Source organism: Dromiciops gliroides, chromosome 1 (assembly GCF_019393635.1).
Source record: "Dromiciops gliroides isolate mDroGli1 chromosome 1, mDroGli1.pri, whole genome shotgun sequence".
Lineage (NCBI taxonomy): Eukaryota > Metazoa > Chordata > Mammalia > Microbiotheria > Microbiotheriidae > Dromiciops > Dromiciops gliroides.
In genome coordinates, this window is record NC_057861.1 from 576,660,244 (window position 1) to 576,680,293 (window position 20,050).

At 39.6% G+C, this 20,050-nt stretch overlaps 1 protein-coding gene across 1 annotated transcript in view; it reads right to left on the minus strand.

The window, feature by feature from the left end:
• Window positions 1-7,093: 7,093 nt before the first annotated feature.
• The window catches only part of PGM5 (phosphoglucomutase 5), a 237,807-nt gene continuing 224,850 nt past the window's right edge, over window positions 7,094-20,050 (minus strand). The window contains exon 11 of the mRNA XM_043965537.1: window positions 7,094-8,639. Coding sequence (XP_043821472.1) covers window positions 8,550-8,639 — 90 coding nt within the window. The 3' untranslated portion in view covers window positions 7,094-8,549. The remainder of the gene's footprint in view (window positions 8,640-20,050) is intronic.

A 20,050-nucleotide genomic window follows, 5' to 3' on the forward strand; every position in this document is an offset into this window, starting at 1 on the left:
GTTGCATAGCAAGAGTGACCAATAACTGATGGACAACCTTGGTCAATTCATTAATATTGTTCAGTATCAAGAAAACTTAAGTATGAAAACATTAAAACCCTTTTAGTTCAACTGAAAATATTTATAAATAAGTATTTCTTCAGTCTGAAGTCCTTTCAAAACATGCCTGAAAGAAGGAAACTTTATTGGTACATTTTCAAAGTTCTCAGGAAATAATTTACTTCACTAAAATCTTTATCCTACTTTTTCTTGGACCTAACTTTTTTTTTTCTTTTAGGCAAGTGTGAGAAAGGACAAGAAGGAAAGCAAATGGAGGAAGGGTAATGACTGGTTGCAGAATAAAAAGTGTTTGGTCAGGATCATTGCCTTCCCCTTTCTCCTGAAAGGATTAGAGTGGCAGTTCTCAAAGTGTGATCCACAGACCCCTGGGATCTGAGACCCTCTCAAGGGCTCCTCAAAGGTCAAAACTATTTTCATAATAATACTAAGACATTATTTGCCTATCAACATATCCCTCCTTGACCCAACTACATAACTGTGTGAGGCACACATCAATCAAAACAGCACAACAAATTAAATGAAGAAGCAACTAGGAGAATCTAGCTGTCTTCTTAAGAAGACATTAAAGATCCAGACAGTAAAGAGATCTCTTAAGCTATGTAAAACAATGCCATTTTTCTCACAACTTTTTGTTTTGGAAAAAATAGTTATTACACAAAAAATTATATATGTTGTTAAGTTGTTTCAGTCGTGTCCAACTCTTCATGACCCCATTTGGGGGTTTTCTTGGCAAAGATAGTGGAGTGGTTTACCATTTCCTTCTCCAGCTCATTTTACAAATGAGGAAACTGAGGCAAACAGAGTTAAGTGATTAGCTCAGGGTCACACACCTAGTAAGTATCTGAGGTCAGCTTTGAACTCATGAAGATGAATCTTCCAAGCCAAGTGCTCTATCTACTGAAACACCTAGGTGACCACATGGTAAAATTATGGTAAAATTGTGATTTTAATTTTAATATGGTAAAAATTGATAGGTATAGCCCATTTAAACAAAAGTTCTTTAAGGTCCTCAATAATTTAAAGAGTTATATAATGGGGTCCTGAGACTGAACTTGTAGATTAAAGATCCACAGCACAGTGGCCCCTTTTCCCCCATCCCCTGCAAGAATTAAGGTACTGGGGCAGCTAGGTGGCACGTGGATAAAGCACTGGCCCTGGAATCAGGAGTACCTGAGTTCAAATCCGACCTCAGACACTTAACACTTTCTAGCTGTGTGACCCTGGGCAAGTCACTTAACCCCAATTGCCTCACTTAAAAAAAAAAAAAGAATTAAGGTACTGATCAGAAGGTTAGGTCCCTGTGGTTACTTCAGTGACCAACGGGAGAAGAGCTCTTAAAGAGAGTGGTCAAAGAAAGCTTAGGTGGTTTTTGGAGAATGATTTTCCAGGGGTGTTCCCTAAAAATTAAGTGACTCAACCCTGAACTACATAACATATTTTTATCATATTTGAAATTCTCCTTGTTCAAGAATCTTATATAATGTCTTCAAATGTCTTGTTCTGAGAAAGGTATGAGGAGATGCTGCCAGATTGGACATTTATCTCTCAGGCGGGACAATATTTTAATTCAGAATAAGGATAAATTAATTTTTTTTAATTCCTAGTAGTTTTGTGTTTCAAATGCAGAGTACAATATTAACATTTTTTACTTCAATATGAAGGCCCTCAACATGCAAGGTAGACTCCCTGTGGTAGATTCGTGGTAGAACATAGATGAAAATCTCAAACGATAAGCAAGTGTAAGAAAATAATAGGGTTTTGGGATTGGATTAAGATCCACTGACTTTACTGATTAACTCACTTAAAGTTAATTAAATTAAAACCACAGTTGCCTGGCCCTCAAGAGACTGTGTTCTCAGAGGGTGTGAACTCTGACCTCAACACAGTAAACCGATAGATTTTCTTTTTTTTTTTTTTTTTAGTGAGGCAATTGGGGTTAAGTGACTTGCCCAGGGTCACAGAGCTAGTAAGTGTTAAGTGTCTGAGACCGGATTTGAACTCAGGTACTCCTGACTCCAGGGCCGGTGCTTTATCCACTGCACCACCTAGCCGCCCCTAAACCAATAGATTTTCATGATGCTAGCCAATTAGCTTGAAGCAGTGTATAAGGACCGCCTCTCCTGGAGACCCAGAAAAAGCTTCCACATGCAGTTACTCTCAGTTAGACTTTTGGAGGTGCTCTTGGTGGCAGAGGACTTGGAGGAAGAAGAAGACTGGAATGAGCTCTATTCTCTCCTATAGGCTAGATAGGCCTTTTCTTAACTTTCAGAGACATATGTGCTCTCTTTACTAATATTTAATATACTTTAATAAATGCTTAATACCCCCAAACTGATGCTAAAGCTTCTAATTTATAAGTAACAACTATATTAGGAACCCCAGCTAATTTTCCCCAAACTTGGGACAGAAATAAGGTGACCACATATAGTTTTATTCATCACACAAGTAAAAATGAATTGTCATCTGATTTGTTGAAAGTACTATGTTAATGAGATCACAGGACCATAAGAATACTAGTGTATTGAATAAATATAGTTAATATAACAGCAGGTAATCAATACCAAACAAATCACAAATGAGTGGATGTCATACTGTCCCAGGGATATTATAGTATTGGGTCTTCTTGACTCATTTAGGCTAAATTAAAGCAGTGTTGGCTCTGAAGTGAGAGGAGCCGGGTTCAAATCCTGCCTCTGATGCTTACTACCTATGTGACCTTGGAAAAGTCTTAATTTTGCCAGGCCTATTTCCTCATCCGTAAAATGATGGACTTGGACTGTTTGGCCTTTGAGGTCTTTTCCAGCTATAAACCTATGTCTTTAAGAACATAAAGAATTATAAGAATAATGACCTGTTGTTATCCATCTATCAATCAATACACAAGCCTTTTTAAATATATGTGGGGCATTGTGCTACATAAAGGAGGGATACAAAGATAACTCATCTTGAAGACAAGACTTGAATTGCAGCTAAAGAGACTTGGGTGAGATATAAGGAAGAATATCACAGCACTAAGAAATGCTTTGTTGTTCAGTTATTCAGTCATGTTCTACTCTTTGTGACCATCCTGTTCATGGGGTGTTCTTCACAAAGATACTGGAGTGGTTTCCATTTCCATTAAACTAAACAGAGGGTAAGTTACTTGCTCAGAGTCACACAGCTAGTAAGTGTCTGGCCTCAGATTTGAACTCAAGTTTTCCTGACTCCAGATCCATCTCTATCCACTGAGTTTGCTAAACAATGGAAAAGGCTAGTGAGAGAAGGTTTGCCAGTCAGCCACAAGGTAGCTCTATTTTAGGTGCCTGTTTAACAAATTATTTCCATAACATAAATTCCCCAAGTTTGACATTTGTAGCCTTCTCCAGCTTGGATTCATATTTACCAGCCACCTTGATCTAGTCTCTAGCCAATGCTGCCCCCCCACCCCCCCACCCCCCCACGCCCCCCCACGCCCCCCCGCAAAAAAACCCTTTGTTCTAACCATGCTTTTCTCCTCACTAAACTCAATCCTGAGGCCAATTCAATTCAATTCAGATAAATATTTATTAAGCACCTACTATGTGCCAGGCACCAAGCTCTGAACAGATAGCCACAATGTTAGTTCAAACCCTTATCTCTTGCATAGATTCCTAATTGGTTTTCTTGCCTCAAGCCTCTTACCACCCTAGACCATTCCACATTGTTACAGAAATGATTTTCCTTAAGCATAGATCCAACCACATGACTCCCCAATTTAACCAATGCTAGGGAAACTGGGTGGCACAGTGGATAAATTGTCCAGCCTGGACTCAGGAATACTCAACTTCCTAAATTCAAATCTGTTTGCCTCAGTTTTCTCATCTGTAACATGAGACGGAGAAGGAAATAGTAAACCACTCCAATTTCTTTGCCAAGAAAACCCCAAAAGGGGTTACAAAGAGTCAGACACAACTGCAAAATGACCCAACCAGTGACTTCTTATTGCCTCTAAGACAAAATATAAATCCCAGTTAGCCTTTAAAGCCCTCTACAACCTAATCCCAACCTATTTTTTTTAGCCTCATTGGACATTACTCCCCCCACCCCATACTCTGCAATCTGGCCAAGCCAGGTTCCCTGCCCCTTCCCCACCCCTCCTTCTCCTCCCCCGCCCCCCCGCTTCTTTAAACAAAATGTTCTGTCTCCCATTCTGGTGTCTTTACTCTGGCAATCTTTTTTTTTTTTTTTTTTTTTTTTTTTTTGCGGGGCAATGTGTCAGCCAGCAAGTGTCAAGTGTCTGAGGCCGGATTTGAACTCAGGTACTCCTGAATCCAGGGCCGTTGCTCCATCCACTGCGCCACCCAGCTGCCCCTCTGGCAATCTTTTATGCCTATTATGTGCTCTCTCCTTATGTCCCTTAGAGACACAGGTCAGGCCTGCACCATCTTCTATGTCCTATCTTCTTAAACTGTGGGTCAAGGGGGATCATGTAACTGAACGTAGGGGGTCACAAAAAATTTGGCTACAATAAAAGGTTGTGTATACCTATTTTATATACCTGGGGTTGCGTACAAATTTCTCAGGTGAAAAGGGGTCGTGACTGGAAAAAGTTTAAGCCCCATTCTATGTGAAACTCTTCCTGATCCCCTCAACTACTACTGACTTCCCTCTCAAACTTCTTAATATTTTACTACTGTGTATATATTCATGCTTTTCACCTTAGTCTGTATTCTTTATGTTGCATTAGATATACATGGATATATAGTTTGTTATATATGCCTGTGCATAAACTGTATACATATTTAAAAGTAGGGATTATTTCATTCTTTGTACTCATATCTCCAATGACTAACAGTGCCTGGCGCAGTGAACATTGATAAATTCCCAGAAGTCCTGAGAAATCCCACACCTAGGAGCCCTGTTCAATAGTTTGCCATGATTAATACTTGTTTAAGTGATTGAACAAAGTCAATATTTAGAAGAAGATGCTAAATAATATTTGCTGATAGCTTGCTTGGTTGATTGAATGTATATATTTTTTCTCTCCATCTAAGATAGAAGTAATGAGAACTGCTATCTGGGCCAGATCCTTACCAAGGGGGAACTACTCAATGAAGAAGAAATAGAAGTAGAAACTTGGGAAGGATGGTGGGGAAAGATTGCTCCATCTTAGAATTTGTGGCAGAAAAATTGAGGAAAGTCAGTAGTCTGAAATATGTCCTAGATTTGGGCAAAGCAGATTTCAAAGGCTTCACTGAAAGGATAGGTATGATTCCATGGCCTATGGTGGTAGTCCACCTCAAAATGAAATTCATAAGATATAATTATGATCAGTCCTAATGTCTGATGTAGATGGCATTCTTACTCAGGTACTGGTTGAACTAGAGGGCCACTAAGGGTCCTTTCAACTTTAGCAGTCTCTGGTTCTGTGATGATAAGCTCCTAGATGATGGAGTTGGTATTTATTTTTCTTTTATATAATCTCTTACAGCATCCAGAACAGATGTATATACACAGTGGGCGCGTAATATATTCCTCTGAATGAATGAATAAATAGATTGGATTAACCCAGAGGATATTTGGGCTGACAAACAGAGTGAGAATGGGGGATGGGTGGTTGAGGGTGAAGGGTGGGGAAAATTCACCAGACATTGATAAATTCCCAGAAGTCCTGAGAAATCCCACACCTAGGAGCCCTGTTCTATAATTTATCATAATTAACAACTTGCTTAAGTGGTTGAACAAAGTCAATATTTAGAAGAAGACAACTTGAAAATTTTAAAACAAGAGTTAGCTTATGTCACCAACTCTACAAAAGTTCAGCCAATTTGAGGATTTTTAATGAATACAGTTTCTAAGGTGAAGAAACTGAAGGGTGATCTAATAGAATATAAGCTCTCTGACTACTGAGACTTTTATTTTTTGTTTTTTGTTTAAGGACTTTTATTTTTTGTCATCAAATGTCCAATGCCTTGTCAACATGAGCCATTTAATCATCACTCAGTGAAATGAGCTGAACTTTTGCTATCTCCCAAAGAGCATGGCAGATTAATAAGCAGAGCTTCACTTCAAAGGAGATGAGTGTCAACAAGAATTGAAGCTTTATTGAATTTCTGATGTGTTCTGTGGCTAGTCTTCTATAACCTGAATTCAAACAAGGCAGCTCTACTTGAACTTTAAAATGAAGAAACTTGGGACGAAAGACTGGGTGTCATTTTTGGTTTGGTGAATTCTCAAAGACAGCTTCAGGGTATGAAACAATCTTGTCATTCCATCCACTTAATTGATGGTGATGATGTTTAGTTGTGTTCAATTCTTTGTGACCCCATTTGGATTTTTCTTGGCAAAGATACTGGATTGGTTTGCCATTTCCTTCTTCAGATCATTTTACAAATGAGGAAACTGAGGCAAATAGGGTTAGTTGACTTGCCCAGGGTAACAAAGCTAGTGAGTGTCTGAGGACAGATTTGAACTTACAAAGATGAGTCCTTCTGACTCCAAGACAGACTCTATCCACTGTACCACCCAGCTGCATTCATCCACCTAAAATGGATCCCCCATGAGGTGAAAATAGAATGGAGCATCTTCAGACCTTTTCAAAGGCAATTATCTTGTACTGACAATGGTTCTTATCCCAGGGTACATGAACTTAAAAAAACAACAACATATTTTCATGACTATATTTCAACATAATTGGTTCCCTTTGTAATTCTGTGTATTTATGAATTTAATTTTACTTTGTTTTAGTTTTTTGTGTTTTGGGGGTGTGGGGCAATGAGGGTTAAGTGACTTGCCCAGGGTCACACAGTTAGTAAGTGTCAAGTGTCTGAGGCCGGATTTGAACTCAGGTCCTCCTGACTCCAGGGCCAGTGCTTTATCCACTGTGCTATCTAGCTGCCCCATATTTATGCATTTAGAAATATTATTTTGAAAAGGATTCCATAGGCTTCACCAGACTGACAGAAGGGTTCATGACACAAGAAAGGACATGAACCTCTTCCTAGATAAAGTATCACTTTGGTAAATAGTGGGGAAAAAATCCACAACCCTTGCTTGATATAGCATTCCATTTTTTTATTAACTACTAAATGTCATTGCAATTTTTGACAGAAGCATAGATAGTAGATAGAAAACAGGAAAAATTTTACTTCCTGGGGACATTGTCCCAATTGGGCTCACCTTGATCATAGCCACAAGATTCAGCCAAACAGTCAGACTACATCAGGCCATCTCAAGTGATGAGCTGATGAGCGAGTGTGTTGTTCCCAAGGAAGCAAAACATATGCAAACAAGTCTCATGCACAACGTGTTTCTGTTTCTTGTGGAGTACAGAGCCACATCACTACAGCTGCAGTATCCTTTTCCCAGTGAAGAAAGCAAGATGTGTCCATCTATTTTCCTCATTCTTATAAGGGTCCCCTGGCTCTTCTTCTATCCCAAGGTCTACAGATAAGTCAAGTGTCCTTCCCAGCATCCATTTCACACCTTAGTATTGGTTCTGTGTTTCCCTATCAAGAAGGTGAGACCAATGCACAGATAAATGCCCTTCTTTGTGAAGTAGGCTTAGAAGGTATACACTGTTGAGCATAATCAACAAGATAGTGGACCTTTGGGGATTTTTTTGACCTGCCAGGATGAATCAATACAAACACATGTGTCCTATGATCCTGTGCTAAACACGTGGGATGTGTTTAAGACTTGGGTGAATTAAAAATGTCCATTCCCATAAAGTTTTACCAATGAATAGTTTCCCTACATAGCCAACAGATTTGTAAGCTTAGGAGAACTCTGGAAAGAAATCAGCATTTTGGTTGAAATACCATTCTTTAGAAATGGGAAGAAATGCCCCATTGATATGTATTGTTGGAAGAGTGTGTGTTTTAGAGGAAGCTCTGGTGGGGAAAGACAGGAAGAGAAGGATTTCTGAGAGTAGGCATCTGGTGATCAGTGAGGCCTGATGGGGAGGGTCACATTGGGATCTGATCTGCTTGTAGACAGTGGAATCCTTCTCTAAACTATTGCACTCCAGCTGCCTTGGGTATCTACTTCTGAGCTGCCCAAGGGAGTCTGTAGTCTTTAGATTCATCTGGGCCCCTCTACGCTGGCACTGCTGTTACGTTCTCCCCTTAATTCTGAAGCTTTTGTCATGTTGCACTACTATGAGACAAATATGGCCTTCGACTGTTTCTCAACCCACTTTTCCTTTCCTCTTTGTGACTGTTGAGATCTAGGGATGGAAAAGAAAGAAGTTTAATTCTTGATTGTGAGTTATTTATGAGGGAAGATCTAAAAAGATATTGCAGCTTTAACAGACTACCAAATACACAATTGCATTGGTATACCAATGCAACTGGCTAAGGCTGAAATGAAATTGAAGTCTTCTTTTCCCACCCACCGCCCCCCATCCCCAACAACAAAACATCATTTCAAAGTCATAAAAAGGCACAAACAGGTAGCAAGAAGGCATCAACAAAGGCATCTCTCCCTCCTGGTGCTCTCTTGTGGCCCCCAATCAGCAAGGCTTCCTTAGTTCAGGTGATGACAGTGGGGCCCCGGCGACCAGTCCTTTCATGGATCTGGGAAATTTTCAAGGCAATGGCTATGAGAGGACTCAGCACAGCCTGGAATGGAATAGAAAAAAAGAAACAACGGTGAATAACTGGATTCATCCTTATTTCACAAAAAAATTGCTAAGCTATACAAGCTGGACAATGAGGTGGCACAGTGGTTAACTGATTGGACCTGGAGTCAGGAAGACCTAAGTTTTAATCCTGTAGCAGAAACTTAACAGCTGTTTGACCTTGAGCAAGTCACTTAACCCCATCTGCCTCAGTTTCCTCATCGGTAAAATGAGGATAATCATAGAACTTAGGTTGTAGGATAAAAGATAATATTAGCAATGAATTTTGCAAACCTTAAAGTACTGTGCTAGTTATTATTATTGTTGCTTTTGTTATCATTGTTAGTTCAATAACCTTCACTCCTCAAGAACCTTATATATGAAAAGGAAAACTAAGAAAATTCCTCAAAGGCTATCCTTTTTGCCTTCTCTTCTACTACCCTATAACCTCTTCCATCTCCTACCTCTCTTACCTCCCTTCCCCTAGTAAATACACACACATACACATACATACATATACGCATACACACAAAGTATGGAAGCCTTAAGAGAAAAACAAATCATTGTTTGGTCATCAAATTACAGATCTAGAACAGATGGAGGGATAAATGATATTTCAGAGAGAGTTACAGATTCTTCAACAAACATTTCATGAGCTAAACTGCAGTAGTTGGGCAGCTAGATGGCACAGTGAATAGTGTGCTGGGCCTGGAGTCACGAAGACTCATCTTCCCAAGTTCAAATCTAGCTATAGACTAGCTGTGTGACTCACTTAACCCTGTTTGCCTTCGTTTTCTCATCTGTACAATGAGCAGGAGAAGGAAATGGCAAGCCACCCCAGTATTTTTGTCAAGAAAACCCCAAAAGGAATCATGAAGAGTTGGACACGAATGACCGAACAACAATCGAAATATGTCTGTATCAGATAAAGAGAGTGAAGAAGGACATTTCAAGCCATTAAGGCACAGAAAGAAACATGAGAGCTTGGTGCTTGATTGTGAAAATGGAACTGTCCAGTTTGGCTGGAGCCTAGAGTAAGTAGAGGGGAGTAATATCTGATAAGGCAAGAAAGACAGACTGTCATGAGGTTATAGAGGGCCTTGAATGCCAGGCAAAAGTCATTTGAACTTTACCACATAGGGAAATGGGAACTGAAAATGAGAATTTTTGAAAAGAGAATTTTTGTGAAGAGGCATAACATTCACAGATTATTTAAGTGGCATTCCACAAGACTTTAAACATTCCCTCTCACCACATAATGCTGGCTCCATAGCCCAGTGAGCACCTAGCCCCAAATCAAGGATTGGGAAGGGGAGATGGCTAAGACTTTAAGCATAAGCAAAGATTAGACATTCAGGGATCTAAGTCAGAATCCTGACTTTGAGCATGCCAAGGCCAGTCGGGAGCAATGGGCTGAATGATGAGTCTGAGACATTGGCCCCTGAGGACAGAGACTTTAGAACAACACAAGGACTCTGATTCCAAATTCAGTACACATTCTCCTGCCCCACAATGCCTCTCACCTATTCCTTAAACTCATTTTAGCTAAAAGGAAGGGTTAGGGTTCTTGGAGGCTTGCAATATCCTAAACTAGGTGTTCGCACATACTCCCAGAGGATAAAGGGAATATTTGGTAAATAACTATATTATCCTATTGGATATAATCTCTTTATTTAATTTCTTATGTGCATATGTATGTTAAACTTTAAAATGTATTTCCTTTTATATTGAATAAGGGGTAAAGGAGGGTGCCCTGAGAGCCCAAGGATAAAGGGTCTTAAAAGATTGGGAACTCCTGACTTTAACTATCCTAGCCTCTTACCCCATTAATATGTTTCACATGAAGGGAATGGCCTAACAATTATGTAGTATACAAATTTATTGTAATATGATTTCACTGTAGGAAATGATGTATATAAGTAATTCAGAGAAGCATGGGAAGACATATGAACTGATGTGGTGTGAACTAAGTAGAACCAGAAAAATAATATACAGAGTAACCACAATAATGTGAATAAAAAGAATACGGTGTAATTATGCTGATCCATCTTGGCCCCTGAAAATGTAATTGAACAGGATGCCATGTAATTTGCTTAATTGTTTTTCCTTTGTTATAAGGAAAGCCTGTGGAGTGGAGTTACAGCTGGAAATGACTGTGATATAAAAACAAAAATCATCTAATAAAAATTTAAAAAATATAGATTGTATAGCTATATTGGGGATTTTTGTTTGTTTTTTTGGTGAGGCAATTGGGGTTAATTGACTTGCCCAGGGTCACACAGCTAGTAAGTTGTAAGTGTCTGAGGCCATATTTGAACTCAGGTCCTCCTGACTCCAGGGCCAGTGCTCTATCTACTGTGCCACCTAGCTGCCCCAGATATATTGTTTTTTAAAGGAAAACTTTCTGTAAACAACATTAAATGGAATAAAAGATTAGGGACCCAGGCTATAAAAAGAATCAATGTGTTATCATTACTTCCTCAAACCATGTGGGCTACCTGTGAGTGAAGTTACATTTTTATACCCTGTTTGTATCTTACAGTCGTGAACTCCTTAAGCCTGAAGTGGTATCCACATATCCCTGTATTTCTTTTAAGATACTTGGCTTTTGACCAGTTTCCACTTTTCCATTTATAGGATGATAAATAGTGACTATCAATGAAAATAGATCTATAGATATGTACAAAGCGTCCAACTCATAAATAAGATGTGTTCTAAAATGGGTCTTGAATATTTGAAACACAGAATGCTCTGTTACAATGAAATTATGTTATAAATAGTGCTTAGGTTCTCAAGCCAACCCATAAATACCTATTTAAACCCTGGTATACATGGAATGTTAAAAGACTTAGAAGTCTTTTGAATGGATCTCTATGAGCAAGGGTAAGAAAGCATTCAGGGATTATTACAATATGCACTGAGAAAACATGGGTCTATCCAATCACCGAAGCCAGTACCTAAAAAATTGGTTTCATTCGCAACAAGAAGATAGTGTGAAGTCATGCTATTGCAACAATGGTAGTTAAAACAGAAAATGAATACAGTTGATTAACATGGTTTCTTATTTATTTTGAATGATGGTGCTTCAATTAATTTTAATTTAACCAAAATTTATTCATCCCCTATTATATGTGAGTCCTATCTTCAATTCTTGACATATAAAAAAGAAAATGCACTTACATCCCAATGGACTTTAGGAAAAGCAGGTTTATCAATAAGAGGAAGATGAAGAGATAGCTAGATGGAGTTGTGGAAGTTCTCAAGGTTGTCTTGGATACTCTTAAGGGTGTCCAAGATATAATGACTATAATTATTCTTCATTAAGCAAAGTATATGCACGAGGAAGTGAAGTGAACATGCAGCCTGGCATAAAAGAAACCCAGAGCTCTCATTTTAAGCAGCTCAAATTACAGATTCATTTCCATTTGCCAGTTTACCTCCTACTTTGTTCCCATCTTTCCTACATGTTCCCTTACTTATTTACTGAAGACTTCTTTTAACATATCATAGCTGGGTTTTTGTTTTTTACTACTACTGCTCTGATTTCTGGGACCTGATGGGGCTAATTTGGAAACACAGATAGATATGAGAGAGAGAGAGAGAGAGAGAGAGAGAGAGAGAGAGAGAGAGAGAGAGAGAGAGAGAGAGAGAAGAAAGAAAGGAAGGAAGGAAGGAAGGAAGGAAGGAAGGAAGGAAGGAAGGAAGGAAGGAAGGAAGGAAGGAAGGAAGGAAGGAAGGAAGGAAGGAAGGAAGGAAGAAAGAAAGAAAGAAAGAAAGAAAGAAAGGAAGGAAGGAAGGAAGGAAGAAAAAGGAAGGAAGGAAGGAAGGGAGAGAGGGAGGGAGGGAGGGAAGGGGGGGGGAAGGACAAACAATTTCTTAAGCACTTACCAGTGCTTATATACTAGTCACTGTGGATTTTTACCCTTGGGTACCTAACATAATGTCTTGCCCAAGGAAATGTTTACTGACTGACTGAATGGAAGGAAGAAGAGAAGAAAAAAAGCTAAAAAGCATGTGCACATTGTGAGAAACACTAAGGCAGAATTAAATTAACTAAAGGAGATCAAGGAGGGAGACAGGACCTGTTATTTTATTAGTATAGGGAGCTACCAGGTGAGGGAAGGCCATTTACCAATGGAAGTTGGCAGTTTCAATACATCTTAAATAGTTGCCTAGAGCACTGAGAGGTTAAGGGATTTACCCAAGGTCACATAGCCAGTATGTGTCAAAAGTAGGACTTGAACCCAGATCTTTCTGGTTCTGAGGTCAGCTATCTATCTATTATACCACTCTGCCTATTGTATGTTTCAGGGATGGGGAGGTAAAAAGGACATGGTCTGTACATAATCCCCCTGAGAAGTAAGAAACCAAGTAGTGGAAGAGAGGAAAGCAATATTTTGTTGTTGTTGAGTCTTTTTTCAGTTGCTACAACTCTTTGTGACCCCATTTGGAGTTTTCTTGGCAAAGATGTTGGAGTGGTTTGCCATTTCCTTCTCCAGCACATTTTACAGATGAGGAAAGTGAGGCTTAACCAGTGGATGAAACAGCACTGATCTATAAGTGGAGAAGGAAGCTTACTTTTCTAATTCTTAAGGAGCAGCACCATTGCAAAGTCAAGCCAACAAAATTCTGGTGAATACCAATTAAATTCACTCAACATTTTTTTTAATTTAATGCACCATTTGGGGGGGAAGGCACATATTTGCTTTTTCTGATATGCCAGTAAAATAAACAAACAAAACCATTTTCCTGGAACTGTTTTTAGGCTTCCCATGATAGTTCAACTGCTAGCCAAGAGCAGGAAAAATATTTCTTCCTTCAAAGATATAAGCCTAACGAATCCTACTCTGGCTCTATCATCAACATCTCAAAGTTTAAAGGCAAGTTTCTAATTACACTGACCTTCAGATCATAGGTATCTTTAAGATTCAAGTATAATATAGCCAGAAACTAAGTCTTAAGAATTTCGGATTGATTCTCTGTTAATTTACATGGTTCTGGGTTTCCAGTAATGAAGTAAACTATCCCCCAACAATAAAACACACTGAAATGGAAATGCTGAATGTGGGAGCAATTTACTTCTATTATAAATCAACTCACCATGAGCTGAAAGAAAACACCTTTTTTCCATGGTGGAAGCCTATTTAGCAGTCTTGAACTGGAATGGGCCCGAAGTTGCTAACCAATATGGATATTGTAAAAGATTAGTGAGGATAAACTGAAACAAAATTAAATCACTCCTGGCTCATCTGGACTGGCTCTCCAAATATAAACCTGCGCAAAAGTCCTTGTGTGAGGAAAGGGGGACCATTTCAAAGTTTAAAGTGGATAAAACGCTCCAAAAAAGAAGCTCTCGCTTTGAGTATGCTCAGCAATGACAAGCTGAACAAAAGCCAGACTGGCCAGACAGGGTCTGTTTTCTCATCTACCCTTTCCTGCCTTTGTCAATTGTTCCAGAATTTCCGAGGCTGAAGGAGAGCATTTAGATGGCAAATCCAAACACAAATGAAATTGCATGAAACTGACTTTCCCCTTTATTCAAATGTGAGCTCCATTTGGCTTCAAGGGAATAGGGATTGTGTTGGGGTAGAGGGAAGAGAAAGAGAGGCTCCAGCCTGGCAAAGGATCTGTTTATTCATGCATCTGAAAGATATTAAGGAAAAGCCCACTGTCCGCTTTTTGGGTGCATCATAGTTTAAATATAAATGAGCTGATGCTACTAATTTGCAAAAGGGGCATCAACACTGTTTTCTATATTCCCCTCTCCCTCTCACTTTCCATTCAGGGAAGAGCTGGGTTCTGCCAAGAGCTGAGGCCTAGTGGTGGACCACCACCACCCCTGCCCAGTTTGGGGAAAACCAGGAAGGTTGTACTAAGTTCCTATGAGGGTAAGACGTATGGACCAAAACAGACCAAAGTCAAAAGCCAGGTGGACAGTGTCATAGAACTGAAAGGGTAAAAGGTGGAAATCTGTATCTGAAGTCTTTGGGCACATGTATATTTTTGCCCCTAGGATATGTGTAACGAGCCCAAGGTCCTTTAGCTGGAGAGCTCCCATTGCCACTGCCTTCTCAAATAATGGCAGCCAAATGTAGACAGCTTTAGTCACTGCCCCCATGCTGTCCAGTTGATTATTGTCCTGTAAATTTGATTGATGCTGGGGGCAGTTAGGTGGCACAGTGGATAAAGCACTGGCCTTGGATTCAGGAGTACCTGAGTTCAAATCCAGCCTCAGACACTTGACACTTAACTAGCTGTGTGACCCTGGGCAAGTCACTTAACCCTCATTGCCCTGCAAAAAAAAAAAAAATTGATTGATGCTGTTGTTTCATTGACTTTTTCCCCTTCCCAAACTATAATTAACAAAGGCAGAAACTCGATATTTGATTCTAGCAACATCCTTATTCCCTGTTGTTCATACACAACATCCAATCAAGAGTTTGCCTTTATGCGAAATATACATGGGAACATCAAGAGAAACTAGAATCGAGTTAATTGCTATAAAATGGTTGACAGAAATGTAACTGCATAATTAAAACCAGAACCAAACCAAAACAAACTGGAGTCTGCTATTCTTTCCATTTCTTTTAACCATGATAGACTCACCCAAAACACCTTGCCAGCATTTGCTTTATGATTTGCCCTATATCCTAAAGGAACATTGCCATGATATAAATCCCCACAGTCAGTTGTTATTTTCTTGAAAGTGTGACTATATTTGGAACAATAGCTATAGCTATAGAAAGTTTCTCCATTGCAAGAAAAATAAAAGCCTTTCACTAATGTTGGACATGATCCCTCTTTACAACAGTTCCCTAAAATAACAGTAGGGGAAAAGAAGTTCCTAAGAGGTTCTATAATTTTTCCTACCTTGGCATCTCAAAAGCAGCACAGAAAAAACCCAGATGTTTGCCACAGGATGTCATACCCTAATAATGACTGGACCTGTGTATTTCTTGACATGTAGCTGGTTAGAATAAGACTATCCTGAATGCATTGTCCCCAACAACCCAGGTTGCTTCTGGAAAAGTAATTGCTACCTTTGAGGTTTAGATTGGTGCCCAAAGAATACCATTATAATGAAATAAATGAAAAGGTATTTTAGTGCAACTAAGCACTAGGCTTAGATCAAGAAGATCTGAGTTCAAATCTGACCGCCAGATATTTGCTAGCTACATAACTTTGGGTAAGTCACTTAACCTGTTTGCCTCAGTTTCCTCATCTGTAAAATGGGGATGTGCAGCTAGGTGATACAGAGGTCTAGGCCTAGAGTCAGGAAGACCTGAGTTCAAATCTAGCCTTGGATACTTACTTCTAGCTTTGTCACCTTGGGCAAGTCATTTAACCTCTGTTTGCCTTAATCCCCTGGAGAAGGAAATAGTAAAGCATTCCAGTATCTTTGCCAAAACCTCATAATGAGATCAAGAAGAGTTGGACATGACTGAACAACAACAAAATGGGGATAATAATATATGTACCCCAAGATCAAATGAGATAATATTTGTAAAGTGCTTAGCACAGTGCCTGGCACACAGTAAGCACTATATGTTAGCTATTATTATTAGGGCAGCTAGGTGGTGGAGTACCAATCCTAGAATCAGGAAAACTAATCTTCTTGAGTTCAAATCCAGCCTCAAATACTTACTAGCTGTGTGACCCTGGGTAAGGCACTTAACCCTGTTTGCCTCAGTTTCCTCATCTGTCAAATGAACTGGAGAAGAAAATGACAAACCTCTCCAGTATCTTTGACAAGAAAACCCCATGCAGGGTTATGAAGAGTCAGACACAACTGAAACAACAAAATTTGAATAATATTAATATTAATTAATAATATCAATTAAATGCCTACTATGAAGCAAGCTTTGTGCTAAGAGGCTAGGGATACAAATACAAAAGCAAAATCAGTCCCTACCCTCAAGGAGTTTACATTCTAATCAGGGAAATAACACACAAAAACAGGAAAGCTGGCCAAAGAAGGGCACTTTCTCCTGGAAAGTTAGTTATAAGGATGGTGAATGGGGCTATAGGAGAGTAAGCTGACACACCTTATGGGAACAATGGCAGAGTTGATCCGATCATGGTTCATTGTTTCAGAACTTGAGGAGAAGAAAGAGAGAAAGAAAGGGCATCCCTGCAGTAGCAGGGCCGCTGAGTAAGGGATAAAGTGAAGTGTGACTATGGCTTTCTTGACATTGTGGTCTGGGTAATGATCATTATAATGAGAAGACAGTATCCTGGGAAGTTAATATAAACCCAGGGCAGCTTCATATTGGGTAATGCTGGACCTGCCTCAGACTTCTGAATGGTACCTGGGTTTGAGGGGTACCAAATGGAAGACACGAGTATATGAAAACATACCAGGTTATCAGATATCTCCCCACCCTGATGATTTTTTGTTATTTTTCCTTGGCCACTCACCATGACATCAAGTATTTTGCAGCCAAGCTTGAAATCAGGCCATCTGATTTCCCAGCCATTGTGCTTTCCCAGAGTACAATGAACAACTTCTTAAAGCTGTTTCCTCCCCTCTACCATGTGTTCTTTCAGTGGGAGCTAGTCCACCAGGCAGCAGAGACATCTATTTATGCAGTCACTTAAGTGAGGAAACAGCTTCAAGAAGAATTGCATTGCATCAGATTAGAGAGTCAGACAATACAGAATAGTAGACTCTGGAAACCCAGTTGAGCAATTGGTCCAGGAAAGATACATCAGCATGAGGAGTCTACAAATAGAGAAAGGACTTTCAGAAATTGTGATTTATTTTTGCCACATCTACATATTACAAGTGTGTACTCTAAGTTTAAACACATTTCTCCATAAACTCTGTATTTGTGGGAGAGTATATCCAAAGCCCAAGGGCAGAATGTGTTGCAACTGTTCTTACTACATTTGAATAAATGCCTTTTCTAAAAGCTTATTGAGGTCACTGAATGATTATTATTATTATTATTTTGCAGGGCAATGAGGGTTAAGTGACTTGCCCAGGGTTACGCAGCTACTAAGTGTCAAGTGTCTGAGACCGGATTTGAACTCAGGTCCTCCTGAATCCAGGGCTGGTGCTTTATCCTCTGCACCACCTAGCTGCCTCCACATTCACTGAATGATTATTAATGAAAAGCATACCAGCCTGGACCTGTGAGCTATTGTGTTGGTAAAGTATACCCCCTGAGTTATCCCTAACACCTGAAAATAGCAGCCATGCACCCACCTCTGGTGACCTAACCTTTCAAGGCAACACAAATTTAGGACGGTAGCATGAGATAGGGGAAGAGGAAGGCTAGCTAGCTAGCTAGCTAGCTAACTAGATATTTAAGTAGTACATTGCTTTAATAAAACAGTTTTTGGTATCTCATTCCTTTCTTTTTTTGTTGGTTTTTTGTTTTGTTTTGTTTTTTTGTGAGTCAATTGGGGTTAAGTGACTTGTCCAGGGTCACACAGCTAGTAACTGTTAAGTGTCTCAGGCCGGATTTGAACTCAGGTCCCCCTGAATCCAGGGCCGGTGCTCTATCCACTGCACCACCTAGCTGCCCCTCTCATTCCTTTCTGATCCAAATTCTAAAGAGCTTCCCCCTGCCCCAAATAATGAATTTAACTTCCTGGTATTTCATACTAGAATTTAACTCTATATACTAAATATAAAAATAAGCAATGAAGTAGGAAGCACTTCATGAAAAAAAGATTTCCAAATTAAAAGAAGATAGATAAGTAATGGGCTCCAAGCTATTATGGTACCTCTCTCTTTTATGAAAGATATTTGATCTGGTCTAAACACTCTGTCCCAAATGTAAAGGCAACATTTCTAGGAGGTTGGCCATGAGATTGTAATTTTTCCTCTAACAACATGGAATAGAATTTGATTGGTATTGGTGTTGGGAGTACCTAAAACTACAAAATCATGGAGTAATGAAGAAATAATTTAGAAATAACATAGAAGTCTGTGAATTACTTCTGCAGGTTGATTCATCAGGCAATAAAAGGAATAAATTAAAAGCTAGAGGGCAAACATCATAGTGCCAGTTTCTGAGTCAATTCACCCACTTTCTTGGCCTCCAAACAATTAAAACTGTGAAAGCTATTTCAAGTCAATTTTCAGGCATGGGAAGTGGGTTTGAATGGCATCTCCCAGTATGGTACAGAAAACCCTATGGGAGTGAAACCAGTGAGAGCTGGCTCTAAAGAATAAATAAATCCTGGCTGGGATCCCCGTCATGCTGCTATACCCAGCTTCACAGCTGCTTCTTCCTCAATGGTGAGAGTTACTGAGTACACAAGACTGCAGAAGGATTTTTTCTCTTTCTACATCACTATATGGCAGAAGCTCTTCATCCCCCCACAGCTCACGGGATGTACTTCTCAAGTGACAAGAACATTCAGGAGTAGGCTAACCTAGTCATCATAGGGCAGGAATGTAAACAGTGTCGGATCCCCCAGCAGCCTCAGCACTGTGCTAGTGTTTCTGGCAGGCACAGAGAAGGGAAATAAGCATTTACTAAGTGCCTACTGTGTGCTAGCCACTGTACGAAGTACTTTTACAAATATTAGCTCATTTGATTCTCATGCCAACCTTGGGAGGTAGATGCTACTATGATCTCCATTTTACAGTTAGGGAAACTGAGGCAGACAGCTAGTATCTGAGGCTGAATTTGAATTCTGGCAAGTAGTGCAGTGAATAGAACACTAGCCCTGGAATCAGATGAGCCTGAGTTCAAATATGGCCTCAGATACTTACTGGCTGTGTGACCCTGGGAAAATCACTTAACTTCGTTTGCCTCAGTTTCTTCATCTGTAAAATGAACTGGAAAAGGAAATGGCAACCCATTCTAGTATCTCTGCCAAGAAAATCCCAAATGGGATCACTAAGAGTCAGACATGACTAACAAAAACAAAAACTTCCTGACTCTAAGTCTCTATTAATCGTGTGACTTAGATGACTCAATAAATGGAGAGAATAGATGGTGGTGCAGATCACTGTCCCAAATCTGTACCTTGGGCATGTGAACATTCAATAAATGCCCAGATGTGAAGATTTAGGACTTCAAAAAGGCTTATGTGGCACAGATGGGTTAAGATTCCAGAATTAGTCGCTGGTGGAATCCAAAGTGAGATGTTCTAGTCTCTTCTCAGTCACTATTCTCCACTGGTTCACAGATTCTCCCCTTTGTTTGAGAATGAGTCCAAGTTTTACTATATTCCTACTTTTTGTTTTTTAACAGACTTAGGGGTTTTTGGGAAGAAATGCTTAGTAGTCCAAGAACTCCTCTTAAAAAATAGCATTGAGGCTCAGGCAAGAGAGACATTCATACACTAACAGAGGTTCCCAACCTTTGTTGGTTATGGACACCTTTGGCATTATAGAGAGGCCTATGGATCCCTTCTTAGGATAATGCTTATAAGTGCATAAAATAAAATGCA